The following is an 11,882-nucleotide window of genomic DNA, read 5'->3' as shown; positions in this document are numbered from 1 at the left end:
AAGGTTTCCATGTTTGAGGGAATATTCTGTTACTGTGCTGAGTGTTGCTGCTGTGGAGGTCGAAGGTGAATTTCTGTTCAAGTGAAAATATCCCTCAATCACAATCTGCCATTTATACATTTTAATATACATCAATGATCGTGTCTCACCTCTATTCCTCTCCGTCCTAATTTCAGGATCCCATCATAGGTTGTACATTGTTCAGGAGGTTAACTAGACCAAGTAGCCTTTTGGTTTCCACTAAGTTCTGTATAGAACAGGACAGAGACGGTGTAGGTTTACTCCCTCGAGGAAGAAACCTCGAATCTGACCCAGAATGAAAGAATCCACATGAAGCTCAGCCTCCTGGATCTTGTACAGACTGGATATCCTTTATTCTGGTTCGACGATCTTTTTGCTGAGGACGTCCCAGCTTTCACATCTGGATGGAGATAGGTGGAGTCATTCTGACCAACAGGAAGTCTGTGTCAACTTTAAACTTCAAACCCAAACAGACCATGACAAGTAAAACTTTTTACTGCCTGAAAGTACATTTTGATACAATAACAAGTTCTATGTAACATCAGGAATCGCCAAAAAATCCTTTGCACCCTAAACCTGGTTAGTCTTAAAATTCGTTAAACTTCTCTCATACCGAAACTTTTCTGGCTTTTAACCAATGTCATCATCATTGCAATCAGCCTCATGGTTTTCTCTTAGAGTTGAACCCCCCCCCCCCTCCAGGCTCATTAAATTTTTTGACTGATCTCATCTTGTGTGTATATCTGAGCACACCATCAAAATTTCCACAAGAATCTTCTAGTTATTTTTATTTACTTCTCTTTTTTTATTGGATGTTTATTCCAGATTGTAAATGAACATAAGTATATTATCTGTATATTTCTTGTTTTAGTCAATGGAAAAAAATAAAAATGATCAACAGCAGCAGAAAACTGGCTTCAGGTTTTTCTTTTAATATTTTAATATCAAGATTTGAAGGCTGAAAAAAGATCAGACCATCATGAGCAGAAAGGAGACATCTAGAAGATTCTCAGACTACCAGACTGAAATCATCTCTCCAGGAAGTCAGAGACAGTTTTAATCTCCGTTTTCTACAATCAATAAAAAAGCAACAGTGAAACGAAAGAGTGGCGTTGATGTTCGTCTGGTCTACAGAGGGAGGTGGAGGGAGTAATGGGAACACGTCCAGCGCCGTACTGGTTTGCCCACCCTGCCGATGACAGGCAGTTTGTGGGCGTAGATGCGGGGCGGGATGGTTGAAAGAGGCGGAGTCGGAGCAAAGTTGGTCTGAAAGGGGCGGCGGCCTTGGCACCGCCGACCCATCTGCCGTCCCCCAATGAGGAAGGAGAAGGTCGGCGGTCCGGTCTGGGGGGAGGTGAAGCGAGCCTTGGGGAAGACATCCCGAGACATACCTGCTGACCGCTGACCGGACCGGGACGAGGAGGATCTGGAGCGCTGCACGGAGGAGGAAGAGGAGCGAGCCACGGACCTGCTGAGGAGAAAACATTCAGGACTGAAGACAACCTCCTGAACAGTTTTAAAACAGGTTTCAGGTCCAGATTTACCTTCCTGGTCCGGTGGCTGCCAAGCTGGGGGGGGGCGGGTCGGTCCGGGGACTCCCGTCCTGTCGGGGACTGATGCTCAGGTTGGCCGTCAGCTGCGGCATCTTCCGGTTAGCGTCTAAGTTGGACATGGGTCCCACGGGCTCCTTCCTGGAGTCCCGGAGCTGGGACGGGGTGCAGGGGGGGTAACTGCCGAATCCTGGTCCGGTACTAAACCTGACGGCCAGGCTGTCCCCAAAGAAGGAGTAGAGCTCACAGTACATGGCAGGGAGGGGCACCGGGGACCACTCCTCCCATGGACAGCCGGCGCCCCCTGCCTGGAGGTGGCTGGCGATGCCCAGAGCAGCCTCTGAAAGGGGTTCTGGAGGGGGGCTGAGGCCCGGTGAGCTCACCCTGTAACCAGCAGAACCCACTGCAGATCCTGGGGGAGACCCTGAACCTCCCTCTGCTGGCTGAGAGAGAGACAGAGCCTTCATCTTCAGGAGACGCTCCACCGCCACCTGCAGGACAAACAGGGAAATGTTGGGGGAGGACACATCTCATCCAGGATCAACAGAGACCCTCCACAGTGGTGGTCCCACTTTAAATAAAATAGAAAAAATCTTGCTGAAATCTGCAAGGCCTTCCCTGAAAGAGACGTTGTCTGGATGGGAGCAGATGTTGCTCTAAAACCTCCATGTACTTTTCAGCATTGATGGAGCTTCACAGATGTGGAAGCTGCCCACGCCATAGGCACTAATGCAGCCCCATCCCATCAGAGATGCAGCTTTTCACCTGTCCACTGATAACAAGCTGGATGCTCCCTCTCCTCTTTAGTCTGCAGGACACGCCGTCCATGCTTTCCAGAAACTAGTTCACATTTTCCTCCAGGTTTCCACTTTGCCTCAGACCATTTTAAATGAGCTTTGGTCCAGAGAAGACGGCGCTGGTTCTGGATCCTGTTCACATCTGGCTTCTTCTTTGCATGATGGAGCTTTAACCTGCATTTGTGGGTTTCAGGGTGAACTGTGTTCACAGACAGTGGTTTCTGGAAGTCTTCCTGAGTCCATGCAGTGGTTCCCAGTAGAGAATCATGTCTGCTTTTAACCTTTTTAACAACCTAAACTACAGTTTTGTAGAGTCGATGTTTTCTGTGATTATTATGCATCTTGTGAAAAAATTGTGGAAATAAACTGAGTTTTTTCTACCACTTGGTTTGGGTATTTAATACGCAAACTAAGTGTTTCTTATTCCATTACTGTGTCGACCATTTAACTATTATTACTAAATTATTAACTTTTATCTCAACCATTTGTTAAAAACATTCATTCTTAGTATTATTGTATAAAGGCAAAGAAAAGCAAGGAAAACTTTTTTCGGAGTTTGAACTTTATAAGGTTAATGCCGTGCTTCCTGAGGGCAGTGTCCCCAGCACACAGAGATTCCTCCTGATTCTCTGAATCTTCTGATGATATTCTACACTGTAGATGGTGGATTTTCAAAGTCTGAGGAACATATTATTTTAATTATTTCACAAATTTTAGATCCAGTTTGTCTCAGATTGGTGAACCTCTGTCCATCTTTCCATCTGAGAGACTCTGCCTCTCTGAAATGCTCCTTTCATACCCAGTCATGTTACTGACCTGCTGCCAGTTAACCTGATTAGTTATCAAATGCTCCACCAGGGGTTTTTGCTTTGTACCAGTTTCTTTTCCAGCCTTTTGTTGCTCCTATTCCAACTTTTTCCAGATGTGTTGCTGCATCAGATTCACTATCAGCTCATATTTTCCATCGCATGGTGAAATGTCTCAGTTTCATCATCTGATGTTATGTGATGTTTATCTTCTACTGGGAATAAAAGATGTGTTTATGAGATCTGGAAATCACTGCACATAGCTAAAATATCCCATCTAAACAAGGCTACATGAAAACGTCTCTGGTGTTTTTAAGAATCTAGGATGATGACTGTACTGACCAGAATGGCGCCGTAGACTTTGTGCCCGTCTGCTTTGACCTGAGCATTGGACACGGAGTAGTCGTCCAGCACTGCCTGCAGGTTGGCCCAGTAGGCAGGCAGATGTGGGAACAGGACCCTCTCCACAGCCTGAACACACACAGGAGACTCAGACCAGAACTTTGTGTAAAACCTTCCAACATGCAGCAGACAGGAAATCTAATGAAAACATGTGCATGAGAAACCAGTGAGCACACCTTCCATCCCAGAGCATGAAGACCCACTACAGCTCCATAGTGGGAGCAGAGTGGTCTCACTGGGTCGGACAGAACCTTCTGGAGAGAGAGCAAGATCTGGTGGTAGAGACCGCTCACCAGATCCCCGTGTGTCCTAGAAGGAAAAGCTGGTTTAAGGATTTCAGGTCTGGAAATGTGAAGCTGGTAAATAAAGAAGCAGAGTTTCAGACCAGAAGATGTGGCTGAGCAGCAGGGCAGCGTAGTCCCGGAGGGTCCAGTGGTCATTGAGCGGGTTGATGGAGGCGGCCAGTGGCTCCAAGATGCAGTACATGACGCTGGAGACCAGGCTACGCACGTACGAGCCCAGGTACAGGTAAGGGTTCTGGACCAGGCTCTTCACCATGTGCAGAAGCCTGTTGAGCTGCTCCAGGTCGTGGCTCACGGACTTCACCTGGAACAGAACAGCCTCCGTATAAAAAACACTGGAGATGGGTAAAATAATACCACCGCGTCAGTATGGATCAAGCACAAAAAACAAACAAAAAAACAAACCAGAATCGGTGTGTATCACTTTAAGAAAAAACCTGTGAGCTGACAGATTGGGGGAAATTAAGGGTGTTAATATTGATGAAAACATATCATGGAAGGCAAGTATTAATGGTATAAAAATGAAAACACCACAAACAACCGCTACGCGACATAAAGGTTATATAAATCTTAGATTGTTCCACATCTGACTTCTCGTGTTGAAATCACAGAGAACTACATGTAAAACGTCACTAATCCTGTTTTCATTTTACAGAAGCAGATCCAGAGATCCTTTATTTCATAAGTTCCAGTTATTAAAATGTGAGGATCAGAGGTAACGTTTACCATCAAAATCCAAAAAAGATCTGAAAAAACACCAAAGTATCAGAAAGGATGTGAGATTTTTAAAAACCCAGATTTGGAAGAAAAGAGGGATGAGTTTCTGTGTACCGAGTCGGTCTATGAAACCACTGAGGAAGAGGAAGAGGTCACCGTAAGCCAATCAGAAGTAGGTGTGCCCACTTTAAAGCTGGAATATTTTTTCTTAAGTTTCCATTTAACTTATTCATCCGTTTGAATATCCAGTTTTATTCTAAATGATTCAACATGCAGTTGAATTGAAATTTCCATTAAAGGAAAAAGTCTGAACATAAAGAAAAGTCAAGAAGTAATAATAGTTACTTTCCCTGGTAACTAGTTACTTTTATAATGCTGAAACTCGGATACTAACTCAGTTACTTTCTGGGAGAAGTAATTACTAACCAGAAGTAATCCAACATCACAGAATAAACAAAGCTCCGAGTTCATCAGGTCGTCTGCAATGATTCTTCAAACCAGCAGATGTCACTAAAAACCACCAACGCAGAGTTGACACAGAGGAGAGGACCACACACTCCATGACACCCCTTCACAAGAGCACGCACCCAGACCTGGTCCAGCTCCAGACCAGGAGCAGCTCTGGTTCAAGCCCAGGAGCAGCTCCGGTCCAGGTCCAGGAGCAGTTCTGGTTCAGGTCCAGGAGCAGCTCTGGTCCAGGAGCAGCTCCGGTCCAGGAGCTCTTGTACAGCTCACGTAGAACCAGAACATAAAGCACCAGATGAGCATGGGAAACTGGGACTTACTCCACTGATGACGTAGACGAAGTACGGCAGCAGGGCGGCGATCTTGGAGTTGGACTGGAGGTCCAGCAGAGCCACCTGAAACAGACCAAACCCGATCAGGAAGGACCTGCTGGGTCCCTCAGAGGACAACGTGTCCAGCAGCAAAGGCTCACCTTCATGAGATGGGGGTCCTCTCCCAGGATGGCCCGGGTGATCTGCTGGTAGTACTTCAGCAGGTCGTCGGACAGAGACTGGACCGCCACGGGGACTGAGACGGGTCAACAGTCAGGTCAGAAACTGAATACGAAACCAGTCACCCTAACAGAGAGGTGGAGTCTTACCTGTTCCTTGAGGTGATACGCTGCCTTTCCCATCCAGGTATGCCACGTTTACTGACGGGAGACCACGGTAACACATCACCACCAGCAGACGTGAAAACCAGCTTCTATGTGGCTAAGATCTGGTGGAACCTACCTCTGACCATGGTCTCAGCGCAGCCTTTAGGGATATTGGTGGCCAGAGCCAGCTCAATCAGGTTGATGTCCCGGTCCTCCACGAAGAAAAGCTCTCCTTCTTTCACGGAGCGGAAGGGAAGAGCATCCTGGGCCCCGTAACCACCGACGACCTGGACACCCCAGCAGGACGGTTAACATGTTTATGTTTGTTTGTTTGAGATGTAAAATCTACAAATCACCTCCACATTGCTCCAACGCAGAGCTTTGTTGAAGTCCTCCACTGTCAGCTTCCTCCTTTTAGCATGCCGCATGAACTGAGAGCTGCTCTGTCGGGACACAGAACCAGGAAAACGTCATGAAGGTCGAGTCTTTGGGTGTTTAGTCCTCACAAAGACCAGAAAAAGTTCTTACTTTACTTTACTTTTATTTATTTATTCTCTCTTCTTTTTTTCTCCTTTCTTTTTTTTTCCTTTCTTTCCCCCTTCTCCTTTCCCCTCTTCCCACGTTAATGCATCAAATTCAAAACAAAACATTTCATAATTACAATAATTTAAATACAACAATTGTAATACATTCCATAGAAAGAGATAAAAAAACAAAAAAAAAAACAAAAAAAAAACAGAGAGAATTGGAGTAGGAAGAAGAATTAATATTCTCATATCTTTACACTATTTCTGGTCCAGATTACAGATCTGATGCCGCTCCTAAGCTGTGGAATAAACTTCCCCTTCACATTAGAGCGGCTCAGTCTGTCGCTGGTTTTAAGTCTTTACTCAAAACCTACTTCTTTGCACTGGCATTTGAACAAAACTGAGCTTGACATTCGAGTGTTTTATTATTTAATTTTATTCTAGTTTTTAATTCTAGTTTTGTTGTTTTTATTATTTTATAGATTTTATCTTTTTATCAATTTTTATTTCTGTTTTTATTTTTATTGGTTTTTATTGTTTTATTGTGTAGTGTTTATTTTAACTGTGGAGTGTTTTTGTTCTGTTGTTCAGCACTTTGGGGCAACTGCTGTTGCAGAAAATGTGCTATATAAATAAACTTGAACTTGAACTTGATGTGCTGACAACATATTAGCCACCAAGACTTCTAAGATCATCTGGGTCCAGTTTGCTTTCCATCCTGAGAGTTCAGACTAAACGTTCGGTTTTTCTGCTCCTGATATCTGGAACAAACTAGTAGAAAACCTGAACCCGATCCAGACCTGGTTCTGCTAAATTAGCTCTGAAAATTATTTTATTTGCCACCATTTTTAATTAGGATAAAGAGTTTTTCTTTCTGGAAATATTGTATTGCATATTTACATTTACAGAGATGGTGTTCCTGTATCATGTGATCCACTTTATAAGTTCTGTTTCTATTTCACTTCTTTTTTCCTCATTAGTTTGTTTTTACTCTTTTAATTTCAATGTTTCTTTTGCATTTTGCTTTTAACATTTTATGTTGGTTTCTTGTCTTCTGCATGAAATGCGATGTATAAATAAACCTGCTTTGCCTTACTGGGACTTTCACATACAAACATCTCAGAGAAAAGAGAGAAATCCAGTGAGCAGTGGTTGTCTGGAGCAAAATCTCTGAGGAAGGTTTCCAACACCTTGCTGAATCTATAACACCAAAAATTAATGCAGTTCTGGAGGGAAAAGGGGGTTAACTAGAAGGTGGTCCTGATAAATAATAAAGTGGATGGCGAGTGTAAGCTGTGTCAGGGATTTGAATCATTTCCAGGAAGCCAAACATCCAGCAGCTCTGACCTGAACTGCTTCTCTCAGTCGGTAACAAACATCTTCAGCGAGCAGAGCAGCGACATCATCACCGAGCTCCACGCCTGCACTCTCGGCCATCAGCTTGACGGATTCCCGGGAAACCTCTGCAAAGCGGCGCTCCTCCCGGTCCGCCATGCTTACGTTAACCACTCAGAAACTGACAAGAGAAAGCACAATTGATCAGAACTTAGTCTATGGATCTGTAGATCTTCTTACGGAAGCTAGTTTAGAGGTAAAGGGGTCGTCAGATGAAGCTGGACTCCGTACCTGTACACCTAATATTTTACTAGTAAAATAAGAGACGTATGAATGAGTAAACCCAGAGTTTGCACCCTTATTGTCTTGTCAATTAAAAATCAGTGGCAAAGATCTGAATACTGAATTTCAACATTTTAATTAAATTGGGAACAAAGTTTTTCTTTGGGATTCATTGCACAGCATGCTAAATGAATCCGGTTTCAGTCTGTCCGTTGTATTAAATATTTCAAAACTAACTACACTCAAACAACTGGCTTTGTTGTGAACACAAACAACCAAAGTATTCTTCGGATAATAAAAGTCTACCAGAAAATCATTAAGATACATTAAAACAATATGAAGCTACTAAACACCGCGGAGGTAGCTTCAGCTGTAGTTTAGCTAGCTGCGGTGGATGCTAACAACTCGCGGCTGGTTTAACTCAAACTTCATAACATTTTTGTGATAGACTTTACCTTTTAAGAAAAAATCATTAACGAGCAAGGATCCAAAGATACTGTCGCTATGTTTATGCTCCTCAGAGGTTTACAATAACGTCAAGTGAGAAAACACGAACGTGACATCTGGTTAGCTTTTCAACATAAGGGTCAGGTGGTTCATCATGAAAATATGTCCGACAAGAAACTACAGACAGTTCTGTGTTGTTTAAATCAGACTGCTATAAAATCTTAGATTACAAACATTAAAAATACTCAATGTCTTGATTTGAGTTTTTCCTTCTAGGTTTATAGGTAAAATTATCACCACCTACTGGACTTTGTTTTGTTCCAGACAATTACAAAATAAGTGGAATATTGATTTACACAACCAGTTTATTTCCCTTAAATGCCCCACATAAGGAAACCATTTGTGGGATGAGCAGTTGAGCTGAGAATGTAGATTGTGCCCATGAAACAATTCACATCTTCGCGACCAATACCTACCCTATACCCACTAGCCAGGCAAAATATCTATTAAAAAGTGCCTTGAGACGATCGTTGTCAATTGTTGCTGTGCCAATAAATCTGAATTTAAGTCAAATTAAGGATCACTATTGGAAGCCTCGTTCCAGTTCATTTTGTAGTTTGACTCTTCGGTCTTCTTGCAGTCCAAAGTTCCACCTGCAACGTGAAGACCTCACAGCTTCAACTTCCTAAGGTTTCCCCATAACCAAATAACGCTCTCTGCTTAAGACTCCCAAAGTCTGGGTTAAGATCTTAGCTTCCAAATTCAGAAGCCATTTAACAGGCTCCAAATTGCCCTTTACATTCGTTTAGACTTAAATTCTACTAAGAAGGTTATTTAAAAAGTTTATTCACAAAGTTGACATTAGTTAATTTATGCTTTAAACTGTGGATGTTATGTACAACAGTTTATAAAAAAAAAAAAAAAATATAAAAAAAAAAAAAAAAAAAAAAAAACTTCAGTTTCTCCACAGAACCAACAGTTCAAGCTGTCTGACCTGCTGACAAGTCACAAGTTTAAAAACTATATTTATATACATAAAAACTAAAAAATTAGAAGTAAAAATAAAAAATCTGGTTAAAGTCCGTTCCCTGATGTCCTAGATCTCCTGAGCTTTCCCGCTCTCCAGATGCTGCAGATGGAGGGCCAGGGGCAGCAGAACTCCGCTCAGCTGCTGGCTGGAGAAGGTGAAAGCGTTGTGGGCCGTGTCCTCAGAAAACGGGGTGTCCACAGGGGAAGTGGAAGGAGACGAGGAGGTTGAAGTACTAGACCAGGTGGAGCGGAGTAAACCTGGACTGATGGAGGTCAGCTGTGAAGACAGATTCCTTCCTTGGTTCTGGTCGGAGGTTTTCAGCTTGTTGGGGAGGCCGTGCTGGAAACGGCAACATGTTCCATAAAGGCAGAAACCAAAAGAGCTGAAAGTGCGACACAAAGCTCCGCGAGGCCTCCACTCCTTAGGTGGTGGGTGGGTCTTGGTGGTGGGAGCAGGCAAAGTCTTATCACAGTCAGAATCCTGAACCTCCCCGGCTTCGCCTCCCGCTTCGCCACCTGCCACATGCAAGAAGTTGCAGCGCGAGCCAAACGGACAAACCCCGAAGGTGCAGAACGTCCGACACGGGACGTTCCTGCGGCGGCGACGGGTCTGCCGCTGCTCTGCGGGACTGTGGACAAACAGGCAGCGGTTGCCATAGTAACAGTAGCCGGAAGCGTGGTAGCTGCGACACAACTCCGTCTTGTACTTCGGATGGCGAAAAGGAACGCGAAGTTCGTGGAGGCCATGAGCGAACTGGCAGCGTTCGGCGTACTTGCAGAAGCCGGTGGCCGAGTAGTTGGTGCAGAGCTCGGTCTTGTAGCGGGTGGAACAGACCCAGAGGCCAAAGGGAGAGGAAGGGGGCTCTGCAAGGGGGAGCAGGGCTTTGGCCAGGGTGAGACCACCTCTACCACTGTCACCGTCGGAGTCCTCACTGCATAACAAGGTGTCCACCAGCTCCTCATCCCAATAAGCAGGCAGGGACAAGTCATCACTGCTAGTCTGGGGAAAGAAAAAAAGAAGTCTCTTTGACATGGAATAGCAGCAAAAGTCCTGCAGCAGCTGGACAGACAATAACTCACTTTCCCGAGTCAAGCCTATACCTTTACCCATAGAACAACAAACAGCCACTAAATTAATTCGAAACAGTTGAGAGCTACTGTAGAATCTTACCTCAAACATGACCATGAACGCAGCGCAGTTGATGTTGATTTTTTTCAAATTTTTATCAGAAAGAAAAATACATTTAAATAAAAATAAAAGTGTCTGAAAACCAACCCCGGCCTCTGTCAGACTAAAACAAGGAAAGTCCGTTCCCGGGTTCTCTTTTTAAACCACAGACTACTTCCTGTGCTCGGATAAAATGAGAATCAGGTGTGTTGCAGCCAGGCGCGCCCGACGCAACGGACCAATCCGCTTTAGGCGCGTTCAGTCAGGTCCATGTAGCTTTCGTGGTGGGAAACAGAGGAGCGGAATTAAACCTGCAGTGAGTGAAGTGCTCAGTTGGGAAAATATGGGATCTTTAACATCCAATGGAGCGTATAGAGAAGAATAATTTTAAATTATATTCTGGATTTAACAGGGAGCCGATGAGGAAGATAAAACTGGAGAAACATGATTCTGATGATAAACCCCATCAGAACATTGACTTTTCAAAACAGTAATCAAGAGTTACAGTCGTCCAGATCCATGGGCTAGTTTTTCTTCATCCCTCTGAGACGGGATGCTCCTCATTCTGGGAATATTTCTGTCGTTTCTTTATAAGTTTTATTATTTCTAATATCATCTTCTGTTCATTGAAACATTTTTAATTCCTTTTAGTTTATACTCTTCCTGAGAAAGAAATGAAAAGACCATCCCTGCACTGAGTGAAGGGGCCACTTTATCTGCAGCTTAGATCTTTGTTGTTACATATGAAAGTTTTTAATTCTTCAGGCTCCACAGTCTTAGCAAACCCTGAAAACTAACCTTTGCAGTCAGAAGATAACTGACACCTTCATCATCATCATCATTGTTCTGATTAACAGTTCATGCTGAACACCTCTGTTTACATCACTGGAGTCAAAGTGGAGCAGGTTAATCCCAGTCTAATGACAGACCTCGAGCCATCAGAATGTAAAAACAATTTGAACCCCGAGGTTAGAAGTACAACCCCAACTACAAAAATGTAAAAAAAAAAAAAAAAAAAAAAGAATTAAATGATTTCCAGATCTCATCAAGCCATAATTTATTCCCAGTAGAACATAAACATATCTGATACTGATGGAAAATATGAGTTAATTTAAAATTTGTTCATGCTCCAGATGTTTTCTGTTTGTGAATGGTCTGGAAATCATGTCTGCTGTTAATGCAGATCACCAGCATCAAGCCTTGTCCCATGCACACAGAGATTCCTCCTGATTCTCTGACTCTTCTGATATTCTACACTGTAGATGGTGGATCTTTAAAGTCTGAGGAACATTGTTTTGAAATTGTTCCACAGTTTTAGGTCCAGTTTGTCTCAGATTGGTGAACCTCTGTCCATATTTCCATCTGAGAGACTCTGCCTCTCTGAAATGCTCCTTTCA

The 11,882-nt window shown here is 43.6% G+C and overlaps 2 protein-coding genes across 3 annotated transcripts; both read right to left on the bottom strand.

Annotated features, from left to right (window-relative positions):
* Positions 1-792: 792 nt before the first annotated feature.
* Positions 793-8,923, bottom strand: taf6l (TAF6-like RNA polymerase II, p300/CBP-associated factor (PCAF)-associated factor). Of its 2 annotated transcripts, none has more exons than XM_041986541.1 (12): positions 8,297-8,923; positions 7,572-7,740; positions 6,054-6,140; positions 5,834-5,984; positions 5,701-5,751; positions 5,533-5,627; positions 5,381-5,455; positions 3,962-4,182; positions 3,753-3,885; positions 3,517-3,645; positions 1,566-2,062; positions 793-1,492 (listed from the first exon to the last, which is right to left on the bottom strand). In XM_041986541.1, the coding sequence occupies exons 2-12, from the start codon at positions 7,716-7,718 to the stop codon at positions 1,150-1,152; spliced, it is 1,929 nt and encodes a 642-aa protein (XP_041842475.1). In that variant the 5' UTR covers positions 7,719-7,740; positions 8,297-8,923; the 3' UTR covers positions 793-1,149. The 2 variants fall into 2 exon arrangements, with proteins under 2 accessions (XP_041842475.1, XP_041842476.1); XM_041986542.1 differs by having other exon boundaries at positions 793-1,489.
* Positions 8,924-9,352: 429 nt separating this feature from the next.
* cth1 (cysteine three histidine 1) lies at positions 9,353-10,655 on the bottom strand. The gene is made up of 2 exons (XM_041986551.1): positions 10,489-10,655; positions 9,353-10,317 (listed from the first exon to the last, which is right to left on the bottom strand). The coding sequence occupies exons 1-2, from the start codon at positions 10,501-10,503 to the stop codon at positions 9,385-9,387; spliced, it is 948 nt and encodes a 315-aa protein (XP_041842485.1). The 5' UTR covers positions 10,504-10,655; the 3' UTR covers positions 9,353-9,384.
* Positions 10,656-11,882: the final 1,227 nt, after the last annotated feature.

This window comes from Melanotaenia boesemani, chromosome 5 (assembly GCF_017639745.1).
Source record: "Melanotaenia boesemani isolate fMelBoe1 chromosome 5, fMelBoe1.pri, whole genome shotgun sequence".
Taxonomy (NCBI): domain Eukaryota; kingdom Metazoa; phylum Chordata; class Actinopteri; order Atheriniformes; family Melanotaeniidae; genus Melanotaenia; species Melanotaenia boesemani.
This window is presented reverse-complemented; position numbering and strand designations above follow the sequence as displayed.

What these genes read in the sequence shown, in the direction of transcription:
- taf6l (XM_041986541.1), bottom strand. Translation starts at nt 7,718, where the DNA reads ATGGCGGACCGGGAGGAGCGCCGCTTTGCAGAGGTTTCCCGGGAATCC. An exon ending in TGCGTTGGAGCAATGTGGAG is followed by an intron (nt 5,985 to 6,053) that starts GTGATTTGTAGA and finishes TGGGGTGTCCAG; the next exon opens with GTCGTCGGTGGTTACGGGGC. An exon ending in TCGTCTACGTCATCAGTGGA is followed by an intron (nt 4,183 to 5,380) that starts GTAAGTCCCAGT and finishes GTTCTGTTCCAG; the next exon opens with GTGAAGTCCGTGAGCCACGA.